The 27,679-nt window shown below is 46.0% G+C and overlaps 1 protein-coding gene across 3 annotated transcripts in view; it reads right to left on the reverse strand.

The window, feature by feature from the left end:
- The window catches only part of CDH3 (cadherin 3), a gene marked incomplete at both ends in the record, with an annotated part of 43,507 nt that extends 16,614 nt beyond the window's left edge, over positions 1–26,893 (reverse strand). For 2 of the 3 annotated variants that reach the window (XM_082862885.1, XM_082862884.1), the window contains 2 exons: positions 26,491–26,605; positions 26,819–26,878. In XM_082862885.1, coding sequence (XP_082719011.1) covers positions 26,491–26,605; positions 26,819–26,878 — 175 coding nt within the window. Of the gene's footprint in view, positions 1–26,490; positions 26,612–26,818 lie in introns of all 3 variants that reach the window. The other variant, XM_082862886.1, reaches the window with a different exon arrangement.
- Positions 26,894–27,679: the final 786 nt, after the last annotated feature.

Consider the following 27,679-nt stretch of genomic DNA (forward strand, 5'->3'; position numbering starts at 1 on the left):
AGTCTACATATGCGCTGTATGCATCCTGCTACACCGTCACCCACACAGATCATTCTGGATAACCTCGGGTTGTTTCAGTCTGTCATGCTCCTTCTGAATCCTCCCTGCTTGGCCGCCCTTTAAACAAGCACTCTGAGTTAATAACTACCATTCGTTAATCCGGAGACTGGGCCCATTTCATCTTTACAACTATGCTGCCAAGTTAGGCATGAGCTCCTTTACAAAGATGAGAAAACTGAGGTTCAGAAGCCAGGTCAGCCTGACTCCAAGGCATACGCTAGAGAGTATTCACAACCAGTGTTCTTACCCACCCTTCCTTGTGGCCAAAGCATGGAATCAGGAAACCTGCCAGGGGCTACAACTGGGCCCATTGGCAACACGCCCTGACCCAGGCGTTCCCATAACGCTGGCCCAGACACCAGCGCTCATCAGTCTACTAGGCTGCAGCACAACAAGGACCAGAGGGACAGTGCTGTGCCATGGAAAGGTCAGCGTGAGCTCTGCCAACTGTCCTTTCCTGAAAAATTGTCCTTTAGTTTCAGATGATGACGACAATTGTTTTAAATAATCCTTCCCTAAAATAAGAAAGGATAACAGATGAGGGTTTTTAAACTACAAAAGTAATGTGACAGAAGGAAGAAGAACTACAATCCTGCAGCCTGTGGAACAAAAACCACATTCACAGAAAGACAGACAAGATGAAAAGGCAGAGGGCTATGTACCAGATGAAGGAACAAGATAAAACCCCAGAAAAACAACTAAATGAAGCGGAGATAGGCAACCTTCCAGAAAAAGAACTCAGAATAATGATAGTGAAGATGATCCAGGACCTCGGAAAAAGAATGGAGGCAAAGATCAAGAAGATGCAAGAAATGTTTAACAAAGACCTAGAATTAAATAACAAACAAACAGAGATGAACAATATAATAACTGAAATGAAAACTACACTAGAAGGAATCAATAGCAGAATAACTGAGGCAGAAGACGGATAAGTGACCTGGAAGATAGAATGGTGGAATTCACTGCTGTGGAACAGAATAAAGAAAAAAGAATGAAAAGAAATGAAGACAGCCTAAGAGACCTCTGGGACAACATTAAATACAACAACATTCACGTTATAGGGGTCCCAGAAGGAGAAGAGAGAGAGAAAGGACCAGAGAAAATATTTGAAGAGATTATAGTCGAAAATTTCCCTAACATGATAAAGGAAATAGTCACCCAAGTCCAGGAAGTGCAGAGAGTCCCATACAGGATAAACCCAAGGAGAAACACGCTGAGACGCATAGTAATCAAATTGGCAAAAATTAAAGACAAAGAAAAATTATTGAAAGCAGCAAGGGAAAAATGACAAATAACATACAAGGGAACTCCCATAAGGTTAACAGCTGATTTCTCAGCAGAAACTCTACAAGCCAGAAGGGAGTCACATGATATACTTAGTGATGAAAGGGAAGAAACTACAACCAAGATTACTCTTACCCGGCAAGGATCTCATTCAAATTCGATGGAGAAATCAAAAGCTTTACAGACAAGCAAAAGCTAAGAGAATTCAGCACCACCAAACCAGCTCTACAACAAACGCTAAAGGAACTTCTCTAAGTGGGAAACACAAGAGAAGAAAAGGACCTACAAAAACAAACCCAAAACAATTAAGAAAATGGTCATAGGAACATACATATCGATAATTACCTTAAACGTGAATGGATTTAATGCTCCAGTCAAAATACATGGGCTTGATGAATGGATACAAAAACAAGACCCATCTATATGCTGTCTACAAGAGACCCACTTCAGACCTAGGGACACATACAGACTGAAAGTGAGGGGATGGAAAAAGATATTCCATGCAAATGGAAATCAAAAGAAAGCTGGAGTAGCAATACTCATATCAGATAAAATAGACTTTAAAATAAAGAATGTTACAAGAGACAAGGAAGGACACTATGTGATGATCAAGGGACCAATCCAAGAAGAAGATATAACAATTATAAATATATATGCACCCAACATAGGAGCACCTCAATACATAAGGCAACTGCTAACAGCTATAAAAGAGAAAATCGACAGTAACACTTTAACACCTCACTTACAACAATGGACAGATCATCCAAAATGAAAATAAATAAGGAAACAGAAGCTTTAAATGACACAATAGACCAGACAGATTTCATTGACATTTATAGGACATTCCATCCCAAAACAGCAGATTACACTTTCTTCTCAAGTGCACATGGAACATTCTCCAGGATAGATCACATCTTGGTCACAAATCAAACCTCAGTAAATATAAGAAAATTGAAATCATATCAAGCATCTTTTCTGACCACAACGCTATAAGATTAGAAATGAATTACAGGGAAAAAAATGTAAAAAACACAAACACATGGAGGCTAAACAATACGTTACTAAATAACCAAGAGATCACTGAAGAAATCAAAGAGGAAATCAAAAAATACCTAGAGACAAATGACAATGAAAACATGACAATCCAAAACCTATGGGATGCAGCAAAAGCAGTTCTAAGAGGGAAGTTTATAGCTATACAAGCCTACCTCAAGAAACAAGAAAAATCTCAAATAAACAATCTAACCTTACACCTAAAGGAACCAGAGAAAGAAGAACAAACAAAACCCAAAGTTAGCAGGAGGAAAGAAATCATAAAGATCAGAGCAGAAATAAATGAAATAGAAACAAAGAAAACAATAGCAAAGATCAATAAAACTAAAAGCTGGTTCTTTGAGAAGATAAACAAACAAACAAAAAGTAATGTGAACATGATGAAGTATTCAAACAGTATATAAGAGTGTAACATTAATAAAAAAAGAGTATAACATTAAAAAGTAGAATTCCAAACAATATCCAGACTATACAGTGAACTCCTAAAACTCAAGAACAACAAAAAACAAACAACCCAATTAAAAATAAGTAAATAAAAAGGCAAAGGAGTTGAAAAGACATTTCTTCAAATAAGGTATACAAAAGGCCAATAAGCATATGAAAAAATGCTCAATATCATTAGTCATTAGGGAAATACAAAGCAAAATAACAATGAGATACCACTTCATACCTACTAGGGTGGCAAAAAAAAAAAAAGTAAATAACGAGTGTTGGCAAGATGTAAAGACATGGGAACCCTCCTGCACTGGGAATGTGAAATGGTGCAGCCACTGTGAAAAACAGTTTGGTGGCTCCTCAGAAGGTAAACATAAAATTACCACATGATCCAGCAATTCTACTTTTAGGCGTATACCTAAAAGAACTGAAGTAGGATCTCAAACAGATACTTGTACACATATTTTCATAGTATCACTATTCACAATAGCCAAAAGATGGAAACAACACACGTGTCCATCAAGAGATGACTAGATTGGGGCTTCCCTGGTGGCGCAGTGGTTGAGAGTCCGCCTGCCGATGCAGGGGACACGGGTTCGTGCCCCGGTCCGGGAAGATCCCACATGCCGCGGAGCGGTTGGGCCCGTGAGCCATGGCTGCTGAGCCTGCGCATCCGGAGCCTGTGCTCCACACGGGAGAGGTCACAACAGTGAGAGGCCCGCGCACCGCAAAAAAAAAAAAAAAAAAAAAAGAGATGACTAGATAAACACAATGTGGTCTATACATACAATGGAATATTATTCAGTCTTTAAAAGGAATAAAGTTCTGACACATGCTGCAACATGGAAGAATCTTGAAAACATTATGCTAAGTAAAATAAGCTAGTCACAAAAGGGCAAATACTGCATGATTCCACTTACATGAGGTACCTAGAATACTCAAATTAATAGACATAGAAAGTAGAATAGAAGTTACCAGGGGCTGGAGAGAGAGGGGAATGGGTAGTTATTGTTTAATGGGTACAGAGTTTCTGTTTGGGATGATGAAAAAGTTCTAGAGACAGACTATGGTGATGGTTGCACAACAATTTGAACGTACTTAACGTCACCGAATTGTTTAAAATGGTCAAATTTTATGTTATGCATATTTTACCTCAATAAAAAAAAAAGTAGAAGTCTGATGTGGGAGTGTAAAATGGGATAGTCATTTTGGAAAACTGTCGAGCAGTATTTGCTGAAGCTAAATATACACCTTCCCCAAGACCCAGCAATTTTACTTTGAGGTATAGACCCAACAAAGATACATTCACTAAAAGACAAGTATTATAATAGCCACAGCAGCACTGTCTATAATAGCTAAAGACTGGAAATAGCCCAAATGTCCATCAAGGTAGAATGAATAAAAATATGGTGGAATATTCATATAATTAAATGAGTCAACCACAAGGACATAAAACATGAATGAATCTTACAAACATGGTTGAGTGACAGAAGCCAGATACAAGAGAGGACACATGTATGATTCCATTAACATGAAGTTCAAAAGCAGGTAAAACTAACTTGGGTGAAAGAACTTAGGACACTGGCCATCTTTTGGGGAGAGGCTTAGTGCATGGAGGGGAGGAAGATGGAGGGCTTAAAAGCATACAGAGCTGCCTTCAGCTCCCCAGAGCCCCAGAGCTCATACACAGAGGCAGGTTCCTTCATGGGAAGGCTGGAGTGTGTCCCTGAGAAAGAGAAGATTGCTTAGATACCAGCCCTGCCTCCTTGACGACATCCCCACTGAGGTGTCATGGGCTGTGACAACATGCTTGGCCGGTGGGAGGAGGGGAAAGAGGGATCTCAGCCTGAGTCAGTTCCAAAGGGTCCCAGGGGCAGGGAGACTCCCAGAGTGACCTTGCCCTTTACCTCCAGCACACAGCTTTGTATTCTCATCTTCTAAGGAATCTTGCTTTGCCTTTCGGCTAATAAAGACCAGGAATGATATGTGGCAGAGTTTAAATCATCTTAATACAGGGCAAAAGTTAAATAATCTATGGGGCATGCACTCCATGGATTTTTTATCCAGCTATGCAAAATGTAAGCAGAAAGTAGAACTGCATATATAGTATATGTAACTATGCACGGGAAAAAATTTTAAAAAGACTGGAAGGAAATGAAGCTTCCCTATGACTGGGGTTACCAGCTACTTATTATCTTTATTTTTCTGTAGGTCCAAGTTTTCTCTTAACATGAATTGTGTTCCCTCCTCAAATTCATGTGTTGAAGTTCTAATACCTCAGAATGTGATTATATTTGGAAAAAGGACCTTTAAAGAGGTGATTAAATTAAAATGAGGTTATTAGGGTGGGCCCTAATCCAGTATGATGAGTGTCCTTATAAGAGGAGGAAATTTGGACACAGACAATTACAGAGAGAAGACTATTTACAGACACATGGAGAAGACAGCCATCTACAAGCTAAGGAGAGAGGCCTCAACAGAAACCAGCCCTGCTGACACCTTGATCTTGGACTTCTAGCCTCCTGAGTTGTGAGAAAATAAATTTCTGTGTTTAAGCCCCCAGTCTGTGTTCCTTTGTTACAGCAGCCCTAGCAAATGAATACAGCAAGCATCAATCTCAAGAGTCGAGAATCCCTCCCATCATGAATTACTATTATTAGCAGCTAACATTTGTGTGTTTTTTTAAAATCTGTATGAATTTTTAAAATAAATTTATTTATTTATGGCTGTATTGGGTCTTCGTTGCTGTGTGAGGGTTTTCTCTAGTTGTGGCGAGCGTGGACTACTCTTCGTTGTGGTGCGTGGGCTTCTCATTGCGGTGGCTTCTCTTGCTGCGGAGCACGGACTCTAGGCGCGTGGGCTTTAGTAGTTGCAGCATGTGGGCTTCAGTAGTTGCGGCGCACGGGCCGTGGGCTTCAGTAGTTGCGGCATGCAGGCTCAGTAGTTGTGGCTCGCAGGCTCTAGAGTGCAGGCTCAGTAGTACACGGGCTTAGTTGCTCCGCAGCATGTGGGATCTTCCTGGACCAGAGCTTGAACCTGTGTCCCCTGCCTTGGCAGGCAGATTCTTAACCATTGCACTACCAGGGAAGACCTAACATTTGTATACTTTCTCATTTAATCTTCACCAAGCACCCTATAAAGTAGATTTTAACGCCCATTTTCTAAATTGGGAAAATGAGGGGTTAAATGCATTCACTGAAGTTACATAGCTAGGAAATGGAATGGCCAGAAGTGGTACCTAGACCTGTCTAGATTGAGTTGTTTATATAATATGGTTATATTATCTTTCTGACACACCTGAGAGTTTGTTTTCTTATTTCCTCCCTAACCCCCATTACCTGTGGTCCTTCTCCATCTACTGAAATAGCAAAGATTGATTTTTAGATGCCCAGTGAGGCAGTGTGATACTTGGAGAAAAGTACTAGATTTGGGGATAATAAGAGTAACTCTCTTACAGGTAGTTGTGAGGATTAAATGAGAATAAGTGTAAAGAACTCACAAATAGCATGCATTATGGCCAGGTCTGCTGTTAATACTATTAATAGTGATGGAGACCCCATTCTTGTGCAGGCACTGACTTTTACTTGATGGGTGATCCTGGGAAACACACTTGAATTCTGTGGGCCCCAGAATCAATTGTTTGCTGAAGTTTCTGTTTTGTTTTGTTTTGCTTTTTGGCCATGCCGCATGGTTTGAGGGATCTTAGTTTCCCGACCAGGGATCGAACCCGTGCCCTTGGTAGTGAAAGTGCGGAGTCCTACCCCTGGACCTCCAGGGAATTCCCATGTTTGCTGAGGCTTCGAGCCTAAGGCCTGTCTTCCCTTGGTTTGAAGGGAGAGAAGCATGTTATAAAAAGATGTATTCAAGAATAGTAGGGGCTTCCCTGGTGGTGCAGTGGAATCCGCCTGCCAATGCAAGGGACATGGGTTCGAGCCCTGATCTGGGAAGATCCCACATGCTGTGGAGCAACTAAGCCTGTGCGCCACAACTACTGAGCCTGTGCTCTAGAACCCACGAGCCACAACTACTGAAGCCCACGTGCCACAGCTACTGAAGCCCGTGTGCCACAACCACTCAGTCTGCGCTCTAGAGCCCATGTGCCACAACTACTGAGCCCGTGTGCCACAGCTACTGAAGGCTGCACACCTAGAGCCCGTGTTCCACAACAAGAGAAGCCACAGCAATGAGAAGCCCGCACACTGCAACGAAGAGTAGCCCCTGCTCGCCACAACTAAAGAAAGCCTGCACCCAGCAACGAAGACCCAATGCAGCCAAAAATAAATAGATTAGTTAAAAATAATAATAATGGGACCAAAGACACTTTCTCCTTGATGTAAAAAGAAGAAAAGCTTAAAAGGGAACACCTAAACTCACTAGGTGATTCAGCATTGCTTAAAGCTCTGTTAAGGACACATGCAAAGGTCCCTCAAAACTCTGTTAGTTGGAACAATCAGCATGTTGATGCAGAACTTGAATTAACTTATTAGGAATTTAGGTTTTCTCATTTGGAAGATGAAAATTAGACTTCACAGAGTCATCCTGAATATCAAATAAGATAAAACCACAAAATCTATAAACCCCAGAACTTTATACGGTCTCATAACACATGAGGAAATGGGGGTTCAGAGGTGAGATGGCTTGCCCAACATCATACAGCTAGTGAGTGGAATCAGAATTAGAACTCGGGGTGGTCATATTCTAAAGTCAGGTTCTTCAACACAGCATCCATCAAGAACTAGTAGAGTGTTTCCTAAGTGCCCAATATTCTTCTAAATACTAGGGATGCATCAGGGAACAAAATGTGTATCTTCAAGTACCCTTAAGTTCTTATAGGATACTGCCTCCTGTCCAAAATCACCTTTCCACAGCTATCTACCAAAGTAATCAATAATGCATGGATTGTAATAGCAAAAGTCCAGACAACCTAAATGTCCATCAGTGACAGATTAACTTTGTGTAATGCTAACATCCATACGAGAACACTATGCAGCCATAAAAAGCTGTAAAAGATAAGGAAGCCCCTATGTATTGACATGGAAAGATCTCTAAGACATGTTGTTAATTAAAAAAAAAAGATATGGGGACTTCCCTGGTGGTCCAGCTGTTAAGGCTCTGTGCTCCCAATGCAGGGCGCCTGGGTTTGATCTCTGGTCAAGGAACTAGATCTTACATGCCGCGACGAAGATCTCCAGTGTGGCAACGAAGATCCCGTGTGCTGCAACTAAAGACCCGGTGCAGCTTAATTAATTAATTAATTAACTAATTAATTAATTAAAAAAGATATGGAGCAATGTAGTCTATGCTAACATTTGTATTTTAAAATAAATACTTCTGGAAGGTGACCCCGAAAAACTGGGTTTATGGGTGGAGAAGCTAGTAGCTAAGCAACAGGAAAGAGACTTTTTACTGTGTACCCTTCTGAATTTTGACCCACGTAAATGCATTAGCTATTCAAACACTGATAAAAAATAAAAATTAACTGTCACTTTTCCCATTCTTAAAACAGCCCTCTTCCTAAGGGAAGGTCTTCAGCTAGCAGAGGGACTGGCCAGATAAGCCTGTCAGGTTTTTCACTTAATGAGTGCCTCTCAATGAACTCTCCAATCCTCTCCCACCAAGTTACCCAGCAGGGGGCTAATGCCTTAATCCCCCAAACTCTAAAAGCTGCCAGAAACCCAGAAACCGCCTTCCTGCTGTCTACAAAATCTGCCCACCAGGAATGTACGGTACACTTCACCACCCTGTTTGCTGGCACATTTCCATTGTTTTATGGGTCCAAACATTTGTAGCACAGTATCTGGGCTGTCCATCTATTCTTAGAGGGGACAGTGCCAACAATCAAGGAGAAGTCAGTGGTCAGGTATTTCAATTGCACGTGCCTCCCACGCAGGCTGCAACATTCCAGCTGCCCCATCAGCCCTCAGCCACATTCAGCTGGGTGCAGAATACAACCAAGGGGCATGAGTCAGGCAGGCAGGAACAAGCTTCAAAGACCCACTCTGCCCGAGACACCCAGCTAAGTGTTTTCTTATCCAAGTCCTCAAAAAACAACCCACAAGGTAGATACTACTCCCCTATTCTGACAACTCAGGAAACAAGAGACTGCCCTGGGGTTGAAGTGCCTCAGGAAGCAGCTTCAGAGAGGAGAGCAAAGTACACGAAGCCCCACAACTCGGAAGCAGCAGGACCAGATTTCAAATCCTAAAGGCAGAGGCAGATGAGTGATGAAGAATATGGGATCTGGAGTCCAAAAGACTTGGGTTCACATCCATGTCGTGTGAACGTACAGAAGCTGTTTTCTCATCTGGAAAATGGGAATAATACCTACTTCATAAGATTATTGGCAGGAATAAGTGGGATAATGTTCACACAGCACTGAGCACTGTGTCTGGCCCAGAGTAAGCCCTCAATAAGAGGGACCTTTAGCCTACTCACAATTAACCAGGGCTTCTGACTCCAAGTCCATGCCTCTCTCTACACCATAGAGAAACCATCTCTCAGAATGGGCATGGGGTTAGTTACAGCCCTGTGCTTTACCTAAGGGCTGAAGCACGGAAGGGGAAAGGGGATACACAGAACCAAAGAGCATAACGGGGAGCTGGCTCAGTCTGCATTTGGAGAGGACTCTTTCGTAGGGGCTGCTCCATGGTTTATTGGGAGAGGCAAAGGATGGAGATCTCACAGCCAATCTGACCTGCCCAGGGAAACTCGCTGAGGCACCTGTAGAAACATGAGCAGTTTTCTTTGTAAGCCGTGAGTCACACAGAGGCGAGTAAACGGTAAGCCCTGGGGCAGATCATTACAACTTCCTCCCAGATGCTTCTTGGCACTACTGGCTTGTATCACTGGTTTCAAAATGAAGTTGAACTGAAACCAGGTCTCATCATTACTCACCCTCCTTCTACCCTACCTTCTCACAGCTAGTGAAGGAAGCTGATTCCCGTTCCTGACTGCAGCCTAGCTCCACAAGGCCACAAATCTTGGCCAAGTCATGGAGGCATGAATGGGCTCGTGTCAAACTCTTTCTGGGACAAGTTGGTGAGCACTGACGAGCACATGGGGCAATAGTTCAGATCTTAAGGCTGAAAAACAGAGACGTAAACATAGTTCTTATGTCCATACCCACCTAGGACCTTAAGGTCCTGTGACAGCTTTAAACTCAGTTTCTTCCACAGAGATTCTGAACCATAAAGTCGATGAACCTGATGAAGATGTAGGTATTTGTACCACTATAAACTGATAGGTTTCAGCACTGAGTCTGAACATACAATTCCTACAATACTGTTGGGGAAGGGAGTTAGTAACCTGAGACAGTTTCTAGAGATTTTTTTTTTTTTTTTTAATCAGAGCCTTGTGTTATCTGCACTAGATAGAAACATCCAAGGGAACCAGGAGTCCCCGGCCTGTGCTCAGAGCTTCTCTCTAAAGACCATCCTGCCAAGCCTGGCCTCAGATCCTGAGCTGGCACCACTATAAAACTTGGGCAAGAAGGGTTGAGTCCCTGGAGTACTAGAGCTGTTGAAAGAAGAAAGCTTTTTAAATAGACTTTTAAGAATTAATGGATATTAGGCTGGGAACTCATCCCAGGCCTGCTTTTAGGTTGGAATTGCCTAGACACTTCCAAACTCTCAAGGAAACACCCATGAAGGTCAGAAGCTTGTCTTCTCAGCCATGATGACATAGAGGTGCTATGTAGTCCCAATGTCCAACCTTACTGGATGTTCTGGCAAAATAAAACCACCCAACTCTCAGGGGTAAATGTCCTTCAAGTGATCAACACTTGATCACTTTATCACTCGACAGTTTTCCTATTGATCTTTGGGCATTTTAATGAGAAGGGAAGAGTAATATCAGTTTGAAAGTGTTGTGGCCAAAAGGCATCTTGTTGGGGAATGAGGGAGACACTGTCAAAGGTGCTTCCATTCTAGCTTGGTCTAGAGACACACCTAGTTTATAAAGTAAACAAACTTGTCCTTGTAGCTATCACTACTTTCTGTTAAGGGACTGGGATAAGAAGGTGCAAGGGGAAAGTATGTGGCATTGCCTTGAAAGAAGATTCTGGCATTTTCCTGAGTAAAACTACCCGTAGAAAAAAGTTCACTTACTAGGAAATACAAATTAAAAGGACAAATGTTGTGAAATACTTAGGGAATGGATGCTGCTATATATTGTTAGGGGGTGGGGGAAACGTAGATCGACAAAAACTTTTGCGCTATTAAGCCTTAAACAAGTCCTTCGACCCAAGAATTGTGCCAGGAAGTCATCCAAGATGTGACAAAACCATACCTCATGGATGTTCATGACTGTTGCTTAGTGTTTAAAAAAAAAAGTCTCAACAACTTAACTTTCAACAGAATACTTAATTACGTGTGCTACAGTCACTCAAAAGTCTCATCTACAGCCTTAAATATTGTAAAAAAGTATCAAGGGAAAACAGTGCTCTGCTCAGGGGAAAAAAGTCACAAAACAGCCATTCATTCATTCACTCACTCATTTACTTACTTATTTATTTATTTTTGCGGTACGCGGGCCTCTCCCTGTTGTGGCCTCTCCCGTTGTGGAGCACAGGCTCCGGACGCGCAGGCTCAGCGGCCATGGCTCACACGCCCAGCCGCTCCGCGGCATGTGGGATCTTCCCGGACCGGGGCACGAACCCGCGTCCCCTGCATCGGCAAGCGGACTCTCAACCACTGCGCCACCAGGGAAGCCCTATTTATTTATTTTTATTGGAGTAAAATTGCTTTACAATGTTGTGTTAGTTTCTGCTGTACAATGAAGTGAATCGGCTGTATGTATACCTATATCCCCTCCCTCTTGGACCTCCCTCCTCACCCTTGCCCCCATCTAGGTCATCATAGAGCATCGAGCTGAGCTCCCTGTGCTATACAGCAGCTTCCCACTAGCTATCTATTTTACACATGGTAGTGTAATTAGGTCAAACCTAATCTCCCACTTCGTCCCACCCTCCCCTTCCCCCTCTGTGTCCACATGTCCATTCTCTACGTCTATGTCTCTATTCCTGCCCTACAAATAGGTTCATCTGTACCATTTTTCTAGATTCCACATATATGCGTTACTATATAATACTTACAAAACAGCCACTTATAGTTTATAGCCTGAGCCTGACAATCATAAAATATTAATATCTTTATACTCGTTAAAAAAGGGGGGTGGTGGTGGAGCCGTGGCACCAGGAAAGCGGACTAGCTCTCTCCAGAACCAATGACTTTCTAGGCCAAAGAAGCCCAAGAGGAACTTCCCTGGTGGTGCAGTGGTTAAGAATCTGCCTGCCAGTGCAGGGGACGTAGGTTCGATCCCTGATCTGGGAAGCTCCCACATGCCGCGGAGCAACTAAGCCCGTGCACCACAACTACTGAGCCTGCTCTCTAGAGCCCGCATGCCACAACTACTGAGCCCATGAGCCACAACTACTGAAGCCCACGTCCTAGAGCCCGTGCTCCGCAACAAGAGAAGCCACTGCAACGAGAAGCCCGCGCACCACACGAAGAGTAGCCCCTATTTGCTGCAACTAGGGAAAGCCTGTGCGCAGCAACGAAGACTCAACACAGCCAAAAATAAATAAATAAATAAATAAGTTTATTAAAAAAAAAAAAAGAAGTCCAAGATGGTGGAGGGTGAGCAGAATCTGATCTCAGGAGACTAATGGGCAGAGGCTGCAAGGTATGCGGGTGGGTGGGCGGGGGGGGGCGGGGGGGGACATGGGGAGCCCACAAGGCATGCTAGGACCCCAAGGGGCTATCCCGTGGCATGCCGGGAGATAAAGCACCCCACGTGTCCTGCCACAGCCGTTTGAGGCCCTCAGAGGAGCCAGAGTGATTCCCTAAAGCAGAGAGCAGTGCAAGTGGACCTGCCTCCCTGGGTGTTCGTGATGATCCGTCACCACAAGGTCACCACCTTGGGGGATGCTAAGAAGTCAAGCACAGTGCTGGAGCTGAAGCGCTTGGTGAAAGGCATTCTTAAGTGGCCACCGGCGCAAGGAGCAGCTTTACACAGATGACAGCTCCTGGACAAGAGCATGACCCTGGGGGAGTGTGGCTACGCCTGGCAGACGCCTCCATCTGTACACCATTCACCCTGGACCTGGATCTTCCTGCAGATGGCGCCGATGGGGCATTTGAGGCCCTCAGCCTGTAGCCCTTCCCTGATCCACTGAAGTAGAATATGAAGCTGGATTGTTAGGAAAGCCAGGCAGGAGGGCGAGCTGTGGGGCAATGAAGCAGTGGGACTCGGGCCCTCTCCTTCAGATCAGATATCTTCAAGAAAGACTTGATTAGGGAAATGGACCCGGAAGATCTATTAAAAATGTTCATTTGAAATGACTAAGGTCCTTTATGGGTGGTGGACCTCCATTCTGCTTATCTTCCAGTTTTTCCATAGTAAACATGTATTTGATTTGCAATCAGAATTAGATGTTGTGATTTCCGCCCCTCTGACTAGTATATGGCAACCCCATGTTGTTAAGGAGAAAGCAATTCTTTCTAGAGGAGTTTTGCCTCTCTGCAGAAAGCTCTTTGGAAAGATCTACACTACTCAGGTTCTTCCTCAGGCTTGGGAGCTGGGTCCTCCCTTTTAATCCCCAGAGAGAAACCCAAGTGGAGCTATACTTGACAGCACTCTGGGAGTTCCAAACATGGCTGACACAAAGTTCATTGTTAGGTGTGCTGTCAATGATTTCCACCCACAAGAATGAGAGCAGAGATGCCAGCGATCAACCTGGAACCTCTGGGATACCAATTAAGGGTCTGGTGGGTGAAAGTGCTGCGCATTGGCCCTGCAGCTTTGGGCAAGTCACTTCGTATTTAAGCTGTTAACAGTAAGCACTCAACAAATATAAGCCCTTGGTGATTTCCAGTATCTAAAATGGGAACACGAACACACACACACACACACACACACACACACACACACACACACACACACAGGCTCTTGTTAGGGCCAAATAAGACATATTGTGCTTTTTAAAGCACAATTAAGTATTTAAAACCAGGGATGGTAATTTAAAAAGCAAAACAAAAGAACAAGAAGGTAAAGGTCATTCAGAATCCTGAGGTAAGCAGAAAATTAAGGAAAAAAAAAAAACGATCAATTTCCATTGAGACAAGCATTGGAAGTTAAATTCAAAACGCCATGCTTTCAGGAATTCCCTGGCAGTCCAGTGGTTAGGACTTGGCTCTTTCACTGACAAGGCCCAGGTTCAATCGCTGGTCAGGGAACTAAGATCCCTGCAACCTGTGGGGCCAAAGGCAGGGTGGAATGCCATGCTTTCATTCACATTTCACTAGTTTGTTCCTTCTTTTAGATCCTCTCTAAAAGAGATATATTCACCTCTTCACAGCGACCTTCACGATCAACAGTTCCCAAATACAACTGATAAAATCACCTGGAGAACTTTAACAAAAACTCAGATTCCCTGCTTCCAGCCCACCCATCACTTCTACTGAGTCAGTTTCTGGAGGTGTATTTAGGGAAGACAGTTTATTGTTTTTTGGGGGTTTTTTAAAAAATAAATGTATTTATTTGTTTTTTGGCTGCGTTGGGTCTTTGCTGTTGCATGCGGGTTTTCTCTAGTTGCGGTAAGCAGGGGCTACTCTTTGTTGCAGTGCGTGGGCTTCTCATTGCAGTGGCTTCTCTTGTTGCAGACCACGGGCTCTAGGTGCATGGGCTCAGTAGTTGTGGCCTGTGGGCTCTAGAGCGCAGGCTCAGCAGTTGTGGCGCATAGGCTTAGGTGCTCTGCGGCATGTAGGATCTTCCCGGACCAGGGCTCGTAACCGTCTCCCCTGCATTGGCAGGCGGATTCTTAACCACTGCGCCACCAGGGAAGCCCAGTTTATTGGTTTTTTAAAGTTCCTGATTCTCACCTTTATTTCTCGTAAGCAGGTAAATTGGTATGGATTTTTGAGGGCACTTCAGAATATGTATTAAAATTTCAAATGTCCAGATTCTTCCTCTGACCAACATATATATCTGTCTTTTCAATATCTCCCCCTGGATGCTTTAAAGGCATAATCCATAATCTTAAAATCATGTCAAAAAGCAAATTCATGATCTTCTTTACTCTTGCCCTAAATATAGTCCTTTTCCAGTGTCTCTCCCAGGGAATGCACTCAGCTACACAAATCCAAAATCTGGGCCTCAGAAGCAGCCCAGAGTCTGTGTCTAGAGTACACAGACTTAAATTTTGGTTCCAGTGACAGACTTTGGGCAAGTATGTTTCCATACCTAGAAGATGGGAATGATGCTAGTAATACCTACCTCAGTTAAATGAGTTAATATTTAGCACAGTGCCTAGTGTATTGTTGTCTAGCATCTTCTTCCTTGACCATTTCTCCCTCAGACTCCCCTTCGCAGTCAATCACCAAGACTCATGCCTCTCCATCTCTACCTCCCCAACCTTAGTACTTACTATATCATTTTTAGCCTAAATGAGTACAAAATCCTCCATTTTAAAAAAAGGATCTTTTAAAAACGCAACAGATGATACATTTGAGAAAATAAGATCACTTCCTTGTTTGAAACTCATCAATGATGTGCCATTGTTCTCAGGATAAAACCCAAAATCTATAATGTGCCCAATCCCTATCTCCATTGTCTAGCCACAATGGTCCTCTTCTTAAGTGCATCATAACCCCTTACCACAGGGCCTTTGCACATGCTGCTCCTTCTGTCTAGAACAGTGTCTCCCTACATTCCCATTCCAATTCTACCCAGTTAACTCCCAACATCTTTCAGACCCTAATTCGAAAGTTACTTTCTCAGGGAAACTTTCCCTCAACCCTCCCAAAGTAGATCAGTTTCCCCTGTTAAAAACTCTCCTAGCTCTATGTAACTCTCTTCCATAGAATTCATTACAACTTGTAATGATATGTTTACTTGCTATTATCTAATTGCCTATCTCCCTTACTAGTCTCTATAATGCCCAAAGGCAAAGACTGTGTTAGAATCTGCTTATCACTATATCCCAACACCTAGCACGGTGCCTGATACAAAGTAGGCATTCAGTAATTGTTGAATGAACTATGAAAGTCCTTTGACCCAGCAATTTTTCTTCTAGGAATGCAGTCTAAAGATGTAAGTATACAAACTAGTCTAGCCATAACAACACTGTTATTATCACTACCACTAACACCTGACATTTATTTATTTACTACATGCTTTTTCATACCCTAACTCATTTAATCCTCACTACAGCCTATGAGATCCCCATTATTACCCCTATTTTACAGATGAGGAAACTGAAGCATAGAGGTTAAGCAAATTTACCCAACCCAACAGATTTAACCCAGGCACAGTGGCTCTGGAACTCCAGCTCAGACACTCTATACATTATAATAGTTATATTTTATGCAAACTTCAATTGTCAAAATTTGAAATGGTGCTGTAAATATTAAAGTCTCACTTTGTATGCAAAGTTTGAAGAAATGCAAATCTCCCAAATTAAGAAAAAGTGTAAAAAGTCACATAATTTCAATACAAGAGAGACTAGGGCTTCCCTGGTGGCGCAGTGGTTAAGAATCCACCTGCCAATGCAGAGGACATGGGTTCGAGTCCTGGTCCAGGAAGATCCTACGTGCCACGGAGCACCTAAGCCTGTATGCCACAACTACTGAAGCCCAAGTACCTAGAGCCCGTGCTTCACAACGAGAAGCCATGGCAATGAGAGGCCCACACACCACAACGAAGAGTAGCCCCTGCTCACCGCAACTAGAGATAGCCTGCGTGCAGCAACAAAGACCCAATGCAGCCAAAAATAAATAATAATAAATAAAATAAATATTTAAAAAATCTTAAAAAATATACAAGGGAGACCAGTGAACTCTAAGCATCCGTCTAATTCCCTTATTCCACACACATACACTTCACATATGTTCATAAGAGGACATAAGTCTTGAATCATAGGAGTTATGAATTATTTGAGGTTTTCAAGGATAAATCTTTTACATCAATGCAACCACCCTGTGCAAGACTGTTTATTGCAGCAATATTTGGTTTAAGAAAAAACCCATAAGCCCCTCTTGGAAAATAAGATCAGAAATGAGTATTTTCTTTAAGAATGGAAATCAACTTTTCATCAAAATGCTCGCTAACTAGATTTTGAAAACTAAAGAGAAACTTGAGAAAAAATGCATTTTCGCTTTGACTGAATGGCACACTCTCAAGCTTTCAACACCCAAGGAAAATAATGCAAGTGCTAATACATTTGATAGTTCACTTCTGAGTTATGCAATTTAAATTAAAAAAATTTTTGATTTCAAATACTTTTGAAACATTCAGATAACTAAACCTTAAAACAATGGTTGGTGTGAAAACGAATGATTTTTAAATGGTATAGTAACCTTATTAAGCTTACCTCAAAGCCTGTCTTGAAGGTATTGTTCAAACATAAAAATTTAATTTAACTGAATGGGGTTAAGAGGAACAATTCATTCAATCATCCTTCTACAGCAGTCTTTCCTAATAAGGTGATTTCTGACAGATTTCTAAAAATTCAAACACTTCACAATTTTTATGTTAACTCCTCCCCACTTCCACATCTGTAAAAGATAAAAATAGGGGGTTAGCTAATAAATCATGGTATATCTACCATGTAGAAGACTATGGAGCTGTTAAAAGCAAGATAGATGTGTACTTAGCAGTCTGGAAAGATGCCTGTGATTCAGTAAGTTAAAAAAAGTAAGTTGTAGGATAACGTTTGTTAAGTATGACATAGTCCAATCCTTGTTTTAATAATTCCTATGTGCATACATAAGTTCTTTGTCAAGAAAAAGGTCTACAACAGATGTAGAGAACACACGTATGGACACCAAGGGGGGAAAGTGGTGGTGGGGTGGTGGTGGGATGAATTGGGAGATTGGGAGTGACATGTATACACTGATGTGGATAAAATGGATAACTAAGAAGAACCTGTTGTATAAAAAAATAAATAACATTAAATTCAAAAATTAAAAGAAAAAGGTCTACAAGAACTCACATTAAACTATTACTTCCCTGGTGGCACAGTGGTTAAGAATCCGCCTGCCAATGCAGGGGACACGGGTTCAAGCCCTGGACGGGGAAGATCCCACACGCTGCGGAGCAGCTAAGCCCAGGTGCCACAGCTATGGAGCCTGCGCTCTGCAGCCCACGAGCTCACAGCTACTGAGCCCACATGCCACAACTAAAGCCCGTGCGCGCCTAGAGCCTGTGCTCCGCAACAAGAGAAGCCCCCACTTTCTGCAACTAGAGAAAGCCTGCACGCAGCAACGAAGACCCAACGCAGCCAAAGTTAAAAATAAATAAATAAATAAAGTTATTAAAAAAAAAAAAAAAACTATTAACTGTGCTTACCCTACCGGAGCAGAACTGAGGAAGAGAGAACTTTCACGTGTTTATTTCTGATTTGCTTCTGTTGAGGCGCAATGGAGTTCAATGGTTGAAGCTCAGGCAGCTTAGATTTGAATCCAAGCTCTGCTATTTACTATTTGCATGATCTTGGGCAAGTTACTTAACCTCTCTCGTCTCAGATTCCTCATCCATAAAATGGGGATAGTAATAGTACCTACTTCAAGGGATGTTACGGTGATTAAACAAGGTAATACACGTAAAATGCTAAGAGCTGTACCTGTCACAGAGTACATGCTATTATTTTATTGAAAAACATTGTTTTTACAGTGAATAGATATTCACGTATTAATGTGAAACCCCAACCAACGAGCCCAACTCTACACAAACTATATAAAATAGTATATATGAAAGAGGGTGTGATAGAAATAAAAAGCTCCCTAGGCAATCCTGACAGTCAGCCAAGCTTGCAAACTACCGACTCAAAGGCAGGGGTACACCAGCTGGAGTGTGGCTGAGTTCCAGCTGGGGAACACAGGAGAATTCTGGAAGCAGTAAAAGACCATAAACGACAAGAAAATGGCAGGTCTTGAAGCCCTGGTGGGAAGCCCTGGCTGAAGCTGACTCCACAAGGAGAGGCAGGGGTGTGGGCCTGGCATCTTGTTCTGGCTTGCGTGTGGGGAGCCCTCAAGTACCTGTCTTTTCTCTCTGCCTGAAGCTACAAGATGGGGCTCGTTGTGAGAAGGCAGGCAGCCTTAAGCAAGACACCCAGGTGAGTAGCTGAGCCCTTCAGCCCTGATCTCTGTCTGACCAACCAGCAGTCTACCTCCTCGTGTCCAGGGCCACAGAGGAACTTCCCACACGGGAGCTAGAGCAACAAGGCCGAGGAGCTGGGACCAGAGTAACTTGCCTCAGGCCTAGAACCCCGTTTTCCCTTGCCTGTGCCCAGATGTGCACCATCAGGCCTGTCCTCACTGCTGGCTTTGACGAGAATCTGAAGAACTTCCGAGTGGACCTGGACTTGGGGGTGGGAGAGAGTGGGGTTGCCAGTTTGGGGGGAGGAATCTTAGAAAAGCACACATGCACACAATTAATTCCCAGGGAGCAAAGACTTCTTAGAGTTACTGTGAGGCCCTGAAGTCGGACCCCCCACCCCGGGCAAGATCAACCTCCTTTTAGTCTCCAACACAGGTTTGAGGCTTGGTAGGAGAGATGTGATTTCGAACTAATCTCATGCGCTCTTGAACAACCAAAAGTGGGGTAACAGATTGAGGAGGCAGAGGAAACCCTGGGGTCGTGCCTCCCTAGCCGCATCTCGCCCCTGAGATACCTCCGAGTCCTGAGGGAGAACAGCTCTCCCCTCCGTCTTGGGTTCTGTGTAGCCCAGAGAGGCTCTCGTTAGGGGAAGCAGGCACCAGCCCTCCCGCCTCCTGGCAGTGTGGCCCTGGCCCTGAAACCTCTCCTCAGATGTCAGCGACAGAGCCAGAGCTACGAGCTCAAAGGTGGGGTAAAGGGAGGAAGGAGAGTGTTCGGCTTTCCTTCCCAGGATACGTCATTTTGGTTCGCTGAGCAAGCGGCAGGACCCCCGTACCCCGAAGTCCACTGGGACCGTGGCAGCTGCAGCCTGGAGGGGATTTTGTCATCTTGAGGAAATCTGCAGGCTACTGATGCTCTAGGTAAGCCACAACCACGTGGGTGCCCAGATTTGGCTGGGTGAGGAGGCAGGGGCAGAGCATACCAAGCTCCTCCACTCAGAGCAGGGCTGGGGGAGGTCCTCAATGCTGGAAGGAGGGGGTGGGGTGAGGAGAGGAAGAAGATGAACAGCCAGAAGCAGGTTCTCTGCTGAGAACTGACAGTGAGAGCACTGTCAGCTATTGGGCCTGGGATCTGAACCCTCCCTGTTCCCCTACATCCTAAAAGGGAGGCTGGGGTCCTGGAAAGATGTGTCCCCTCCTCATCCCCTCCCCCATCACTCCAGATCTTGGTGATTAACAGAGGCCAGTGGAGGGAACAGCAATTAGAAAGTCTTGGGTCAGATGTTAACTATTTCCAATCTTCCTCAGCTTGGCTGAGGCCAGAGGACTCACAACTCTGACTCCCAAATGGTTAGTAACTCGCAAGTAGGAGTCCAATCTGGTTCGAGCCCTAACTCCACAATTTACTAGCTGGTGACCTTGGATAAGTTACAAAGTTACAAGCCTAGGTTTCCTATCCAGTGAAATGGGGCCAATTCTACTCCCCTCATGGGGCTTTTAGGAGGATTAAAGGGGCTTATTACATAAAGTACATAGTGTAGTTTCTGGAACTCAGTAAGCTCTCCAGTAAATGTTATTATTAAACGTGTTTGTTTCATTTTGTTTGAAAGCCCTTCCTTGCCGCCCCTGCTGCCTGGTAATGCCAGGTAACTAAATGAAACCAGGGGGAATATTCAACTGCGGCTGACCACGTCGTCCTTGGGTCTGGGAAAAGTCGGGAGTCGAGAAGGGGTGGTGGATGTGGGCCTAGGGTCCTGGATCCGGAGGAGACTTCAGAGACAGTGGCCTGCATGAGGGCACAACTGGAACGTCAGCCACATCGCCTGCCTTTCCCAAACACCACGCTGCCTCTGTTCTGGAGTGAGGGAAGTTCCGAGCTGGACTGGACCCTGCCTAGTTCCCTTCTGCTGCTCCCCACCTTACACTCCATGGTCCAGCCAAACTAAACATATTTAAGTTCTTGGACCCCATATGCTGTTCCCTTGGCAGGAACACTCCCTGCCACCTCTCATGTCCCAACCCCTTCCCCAGCCTCTGGCTTGGACAACACTTCCACCACGTGCCCCCCACCTCCAAGAACATGTCAGCAGCCCTTCCTATGTGACTCTATATTTTTCCTCCCACTTGATTACATGCATATATTACTTATTTTGTCCATCTCCCTCCACTAGCAGGCGAATGGCCCACAAGCCTGGGTTTTGTGCATGTTTTGCTCACTAATGTATCCCCGGCACCTAGAACAGTACCTGACACTTGGTAGGTGATCAATAGATACCTGCTGAGTGAAGGATTCACTAGTAAAATTGCCTGGTGACTGATTTGCTTCCTCCTGTGGTCAGGGAGCTCACTGAGGTTGAGGAGCTGTGGGCCTTGCCTGCCTCTCAACTTCAAGCGCCCAGTAGGTACTCAGACGTTTGTTGGCTGAATGACCAGTCAGCTTGGCCTTGAGTCTCAGACACCTCACTGCCTCTATAATGAGGGAGGAGCTGCATTCGATCACCCTGGCCATATGAGGAGGCTGCTGCCCAGCCACACACCAGCCAGGATAAAAAATCTCCACCCATGAAGAAGTTCTCACCTTAGAAATTCACGGCCCTTTCCAGATTCCCTTCCTACTTTAGGGAAAGTAACAAGCATTAGCTTAAGGACAAATAAAGGGAAGGACTTCTCCCCCCAAACAAAGGACGTGACCAACTACCTAATAGAAAATTGCTGTCTCTTAGCACAGGGCCAGGTGGGAAGCAAGAAGCCAGAAGGGATGGGTCTGGTAAGGAGACTGTTGGGAGAGGTAGAGTCCAGAAGAGACTCAGCTACTTCAAGACACAGAAAAGCTGACAGTACTGAGGTCCCCAGGTAATCCTCAGTTAACCCAGCAATTACGCTCCCAGGGATGTACCTAACCGATCCGCCTACGCAGTTTCCCTTGCACCATGGTGTTCACGGCAGCACTAGCTGTAATAGCCAAAAAAATGGAAACTCCTCAAACGCCCATCAACAGCCGAAGTGTGGACGGTCACATGATGGAAACTATAGAAGAATGACAATCGACCACAACTACATCCAGAACCGTGCAAGAATCTCACAATGTGCAGTGAGAGAAGCCAGATCCAAGAGGATATTCTGTGTGATTCTTTTACATAAAGTTCAAATACAGGCAAATCAATCCATGGTATTTGAAGTCCAGATAGTGGTTTTCTTGGGGGAGGGTAAAGGTGGGGAGGGAAGTGGCATTTGAGGTGCTGCTAATGCTGTTTCTTGATATGTGTGCTAGGTACATGGGTGTTTAAGTGTGTGATGTTCATCGAGCTGTATGTACACTTATCATCTGGACACTTTCTTCCACATATGTTATTCTTCAATAACGGTGGTTCTTTGCATGGAGATCATTCAGCCTCAGGACCGAAGCCTCCACTGATTTGGGGAGACAGGCCCTTCTGTCCTTCCCCCTCCTCCATCATCCTCCAAATGCTTTGCAGAGCTATCGTTTCCTAGAGACTCATTGCTCATGGTAAGCCATGCTTTCCTCACACAGCAGGGAGGTGAGGGCACCCTGCACGGGTAACCTAGGAACAGAGTGCCATGTGAGGAGATGAGAAGAGAGACTAGAGGTTTGAGACCTGCTCCCCAGACACCAGCTAACAGTGATGTACGTCGGGCTTCGGCAACCAACTCTACTCGGCTGCTGAGCCAGGAAGGCAGCTGGGTGGGCTGGAAGCCCCAGTTCCCAAATATTCATTCCACAGAGGCAGATTTATTGGGCACCATGGACTGCCCCTGGCCTTACTGCTGACTGCCCCAGTGACCTCACACCAAGTTTCTTACCCTCGTTTTACAGCTGAGTGGGAGTTACCATCACCTGCACCGCAAGGCTCTTATAAGCATAAAAAGTAACTAGTATTAGACAGTCAGCTCCACCAGAGCAAGGTCTTAGTTTTGTTCATTGTTTTAGCTGCCATCCTAGAATAGTGCCTGATACATGCAGATGCTAAATATATGTTTACTGAAAAAATAAAATGTAAATAGAGGGCATAGCCCGGAATGGGAGCTCCAAAACAAAGGGCAATTTTTACATGAGTTGAAATAAGCAAAACCATCTTGAAGTTAACTCCCGCTCAGTCAAATTTATTACTGAACTTTGAAGTTTTCTACCAAAGCTAATGAGGGTTAGCTTTAATCTTACCCAAATGCTGACTAAGGGTGAGTTGAACCTGCAGAGGGGGCCATAATGAAGGACTGGATTTCTTTTACTGTAATTAAGCTGCTTCTCTCAACTGTTCTCCATGAAAGATGTATAGACCACTTTAGGTCACTCACTTTAATCACTGCACTAATACCATGAAAGCTCCTTCCTCCCACCTCTCTTTTGTCTTTGCTTCTAGACCACACTTGAAGGCAGACCCCAGACTGTGGAGTTGGGGTGGGGGAACATTCCTGCTCTACCTCCTTCCAGATTAACCTCTCACTCTTGGTCTAGGCAAGCCTGGCTTCACCTGCCCCAAGCCCCCATCACTAGGACACTTAAGAGACTATGCAAGCTGGTTTTCCCTGCAGGAATGTTTCTGGAAAACCCTAGGATGAAAAGGAATAAATGACTAAGCGCTCTTGGGGTAGGGGGTTGCTACTGGTGGGATTTGGTGCTCCAACATTCCACTTCTTCATTTCATCCACCTCCTACTTTCCGGTGGTAAAAAAAAATGCCATGGAACTTGGGAGTCAGAAACTTCCATTCAAGTCACATCTGGTCACTGCAGAGATGACTTTGGGGAAGCCATAACCACTGAGGTTTCATCTGTAAAATGGGCAGAACTTCACAAGATTGTCATAATTCACACAAATACCTACTGGGACCTATTAAGCACCAAGTCCTGGGCACAAACCTAGAGGTAAAAGTCATGTCTGTGACCCTCAAGGAAACTCACTAGTTTAGCCTAGGGAATTGAATCCATTAAGCTGTTCCTGTGTTTCTCCACCTCTAAAACCTCCAGCAGGGCTGGGCTACAGGGTTTCTGAAGTCCCAACTCTGGGATTAAGACTTCAAGTTGTTTAAATGTACATCACCAGCTTCAAGAGAACGTCAGGAGGATAAAGCAAGTTCAGAGTTGTGCAAATGCTTTGAAGAGGAAAGTGCACATACAAACAAGGTATTAACTGTATCAGATAATTTCTTTGAGCTCAACTTCATAGACACCTGTGAAATTCATAACCCAGGGGCAAACAAGGGCAACTGTTCCTTAGCTATAGGGAAACTGTTGTCTGCTTGGCCAAACTTGAGAGTTTGTATGTACCCTCAGGACAACCCTTTCAACATGGCTGGATCCAGGCTGGGGCTCCTGTGTACAGAGGACAGGGAACTGGGGTGGAGGGAGAAAAGAGGTCAGCTGCTGAGGACTAAGGGGAGAAATACCACTATTTTTTGCCGGGGAGTCCCAATTTATTGGGACAAATTGGGCCCAGAAACTTGTTTTTTTTTTTTTTTGCTGTATGCGGGCCTCTCACTGTTGTGGCCTCTCCCGTTGCGAAGCACAGGCTCCGGACGCGCAGGCTCAGCGGCCATGGCTCATGGGCCCAGCTGCTCCGCGGCATGTGGGATTTTTCCAGACCGGGGCATGAACCCGCGTCCCCTGCATCGTCCCCTGCATCGGCAGGCGGACTCTCAACCACTGCGCCACCAGGGAAGCCCCCCAGAAACTTGCTTTTATTTAAAAAGGCAGCATCCCATTTCACAGGAAGACTGCTCTAAGAACTCAGCACGTTGCAGGGAGCTGCACTCAAGGTTAGCCAAGCACATTAACCCACGTTTCGTTTCATAACCTAGGTGTGCTCCTGGCATGAACCCACCATTTTCACAACCATAAACCAGACATCCGAGAAAGCAGAATTTTCTCAAAAGGTTTAAAATGCCTGACGTCACCGAGAAGCACTTGCCAACCGGACCGTGAAATCGAAAACCTGATCACTGCTTCCCCCCCAAGAACCTCAAGCTTAGTGAAGTGACAGTTAATCTGATATTTCTTGCTTCAGTAAGAAAGATAAGGCACAGACAACACTCAGAGCCACAGCCTGCTCTCCCAGACTGCAGTCGGGAAACTTGACAATGAGGGGGAGGGTGTACAGATTTGGCAGAAGTCTGGTTAGCAATAAAGCTTCCTCAGGGAGCCGGAATTGGATTTGGGGCCCTGCCCAAGTTAACATTTTTACAGGTTGGCTGAGTTGCAGTTTGTTAGCCAGTCAGTAATAAACCCATGTGCAAGAATTTAAAGTTTATGAGGCATGGCCTCTTAATGCTTCTCCTACAGCCAAGAGTTTAAGGAGCTTGGCCTGGCCTGGGTGTTAATTGTTTTATCAATAGGCAGAGTTATTTGGGGGAAAAAGAAGAAATAAAGGCTTCTACAGAACTCAAGGCCCCCACTCCTCTTTTGGAGAAACAAAGGAGAGCCATTCTGCGCCCTAGGCAGCTCTCGCGCACATTCAAGCTGTGGGAATTTGTACCTGGGGTGAGGGGTATGCTGACGGGGGCATTAGAAAAATGCTAGGTGGCACAGGTTTTTAAATTGCTTTGAAATTTTTAAACTTTAGATCCCCTACCCAGAAAAATGCATACAAGTTCTTAAACAATTTCACAGGTTAAGGATCCTCTGGAAGCTCACCCAAGGATCCTGGGACACACCTTTGTTTAAGAACTTGGGTTTGATCCGGTGGAGGAACCCGCACTGCCCTGGATGGAGGGAGAGAGGCCCCCATCAGCCGTCAGCTGCCTGGATCTCATAACACACTGGTTCTGAGCACCAAAGTAAACCCCACCCCCTCAAGTTTTTAAACCGTAGCAGAAACTGTGAGATCAAAAATGTGCTTTGATTCCCCACCCACTGCCCCTACAGCTCAAGACCTTCTGGCTCCTCGACCCCCACCTCCCTCAAGGGCCCTAACATTTCAGTTCCAATACACTGGGGGTCGGGGGGTGTGCCCAGTGCGTGATGGCCCCAGTCCAGGTGTGCCAGGCCCAGTTTTCAGGCAGGCTGCAGGGGCGCGGGCCCTCCGGGAAGGGCAGGGTTAAGAGTGCATTCCAGCTGCCGGGCAAGAAGGGGGGCGGGGGAAGGGAGCGCGAAGAAGAGAAACAGACCTGGTCTGTCAGTCGGAGACACAAAGCACGGTACACAAAGGGGGCCCGAGAGGGGCGAAGGGGGCTGCCCGGGGCACGGCTCATCCCCACACCTGCGCGGGGGTTGCGGGAGGAATGTGGAAGGCGCATTCCTCCGCTGGGGCCAGCAGGGGAGAGCTTCCCACGTCCGGGCTGGGTGAGCGGCTCAGCCGCCCCGCACCCCGAAGGAGGGGGTCCGGGTCGGCCGCCGCTAAGGGGCAAGGAGGGGCCGGACGTCAGAGGGCGCTACGCTCTCCGGCCTTTCTCTCCATACGCCCACCCCCATTCCAGCCCTGGGGATGCTTTCTGCGCCTCCCCCGCACCTGAGGAGGCGCCAGGAGCCCCCCGCCGCAGCCCGGACACCCTCAGCGCAGCCCCCGCCTCTTAGTTCCGCCAGGCGGGCCCCCGTGGGGGGGGGGGTCTTACCATTCCCCCGCGCCCGGCTCCGCTCCAGCTCAGCGCCTCGCGCCTCCAAGGTCACTTCAGCTTCCCCGAAGCCTGCCCGGCACGGCTCGGAGGCCGCGCGCGGCAGCCAGTAAACCTGCGCCTAAGGGAAGAGGGGAAAAGAGGGAGGCTGGGTCACAGGCGTGCCCGGCCCTGCATACCCATCCCGGGGAGTCCTCACAGGCTTTCCCGGACAACCTTGGCCCCAGGCAGCCCAGTCCGGCTCTCTCCCCGACGCCACCGCCGCGTGCGGACTCCGCCTGCCCTCTGAGGAACGTCCCGGCAGGGGTCAGGCAAGGCAATGGAGTACCTGGAGTAAGAGGAAGAAGCGGAGGAGGAGGGACGCGAGAGGCCCACTAGGGAGCCCCATGGCTGGAGAGAGTTAGGTGAAAAGCTGCCGCGACTGCGGGTTAGTGCTCCGCTAAGCTCAGCGCGTCCCTTTGAGAACCGCGGCTCGCGGGAGCCGGGGGGGGGGGGGGGGGGGGCCAGGTGAGCGCAGGTAGGTGCTGATTGGTCCAGCGCCGCAAGGTCCCGCCTCCTCGCAGGTGGGGCCGGGGCTGGCTCTGTGGAGGCACCCCGAAGAGCCCCCCCGCACTGTCCTCTCCCGCGCCCCTCCTGCGTTCTCTCGGGTTTTCCGGAGTTGCTCCCGACAGAGACCCAGGCCCTGTCTCGCAGATTCTGGGTTCGAGGGGGAAAAAAAAAGGCAACCCACTCCCCGCCGCACACGAAGAAAATTGTTTCTGTGCCTTGTGGAAAAGAAAGTGGAGATGCCTCTGAACCCGACTGGAAACAAAGGCGCCCCATTCATGCTCCCCCGAGGCTCTCTGTTATCCAAGGCTTTGATGGAGGCCGGGTGTGTCCGCCCCACACCCGGCTACAGCGGGGGGCGGGCGGGTACCTCCTGCCTCTTTCCCTACCTCCCACATCAGCCTGCCCCCAGGACTCCGAGTGTTTAAAACTGGCAGTGAGGTCCCGAGGGACGGTGTTACAGAATCTGCTACAACTTGCGGAAAACTCATTACTTCCCTGACACAGCCGAACAAAAGGAGGCTGGGAGAGAAGATCCCAGAGATCGAAGCCGTGGTGACGCCAAAAGGTGCGAGGTAGAGGGGAGGTTATTAGCCCCATCACCTCCAGCAAGCTTCCCACCCCCCACGTAGGATATAAATAA

Source organism: Leucopleurus acutus (assembly GCF_964270905.1).
Source record: "Leucopleurus acutus genome assembly, chromosome: 20".
NCBI classification, from domain to species: Eukaryota; Metazoa; Chordata; class Mammalia; order Artiodactyla; family Delphinidae; genus Leucopleurus; species Leucopleurus acutus.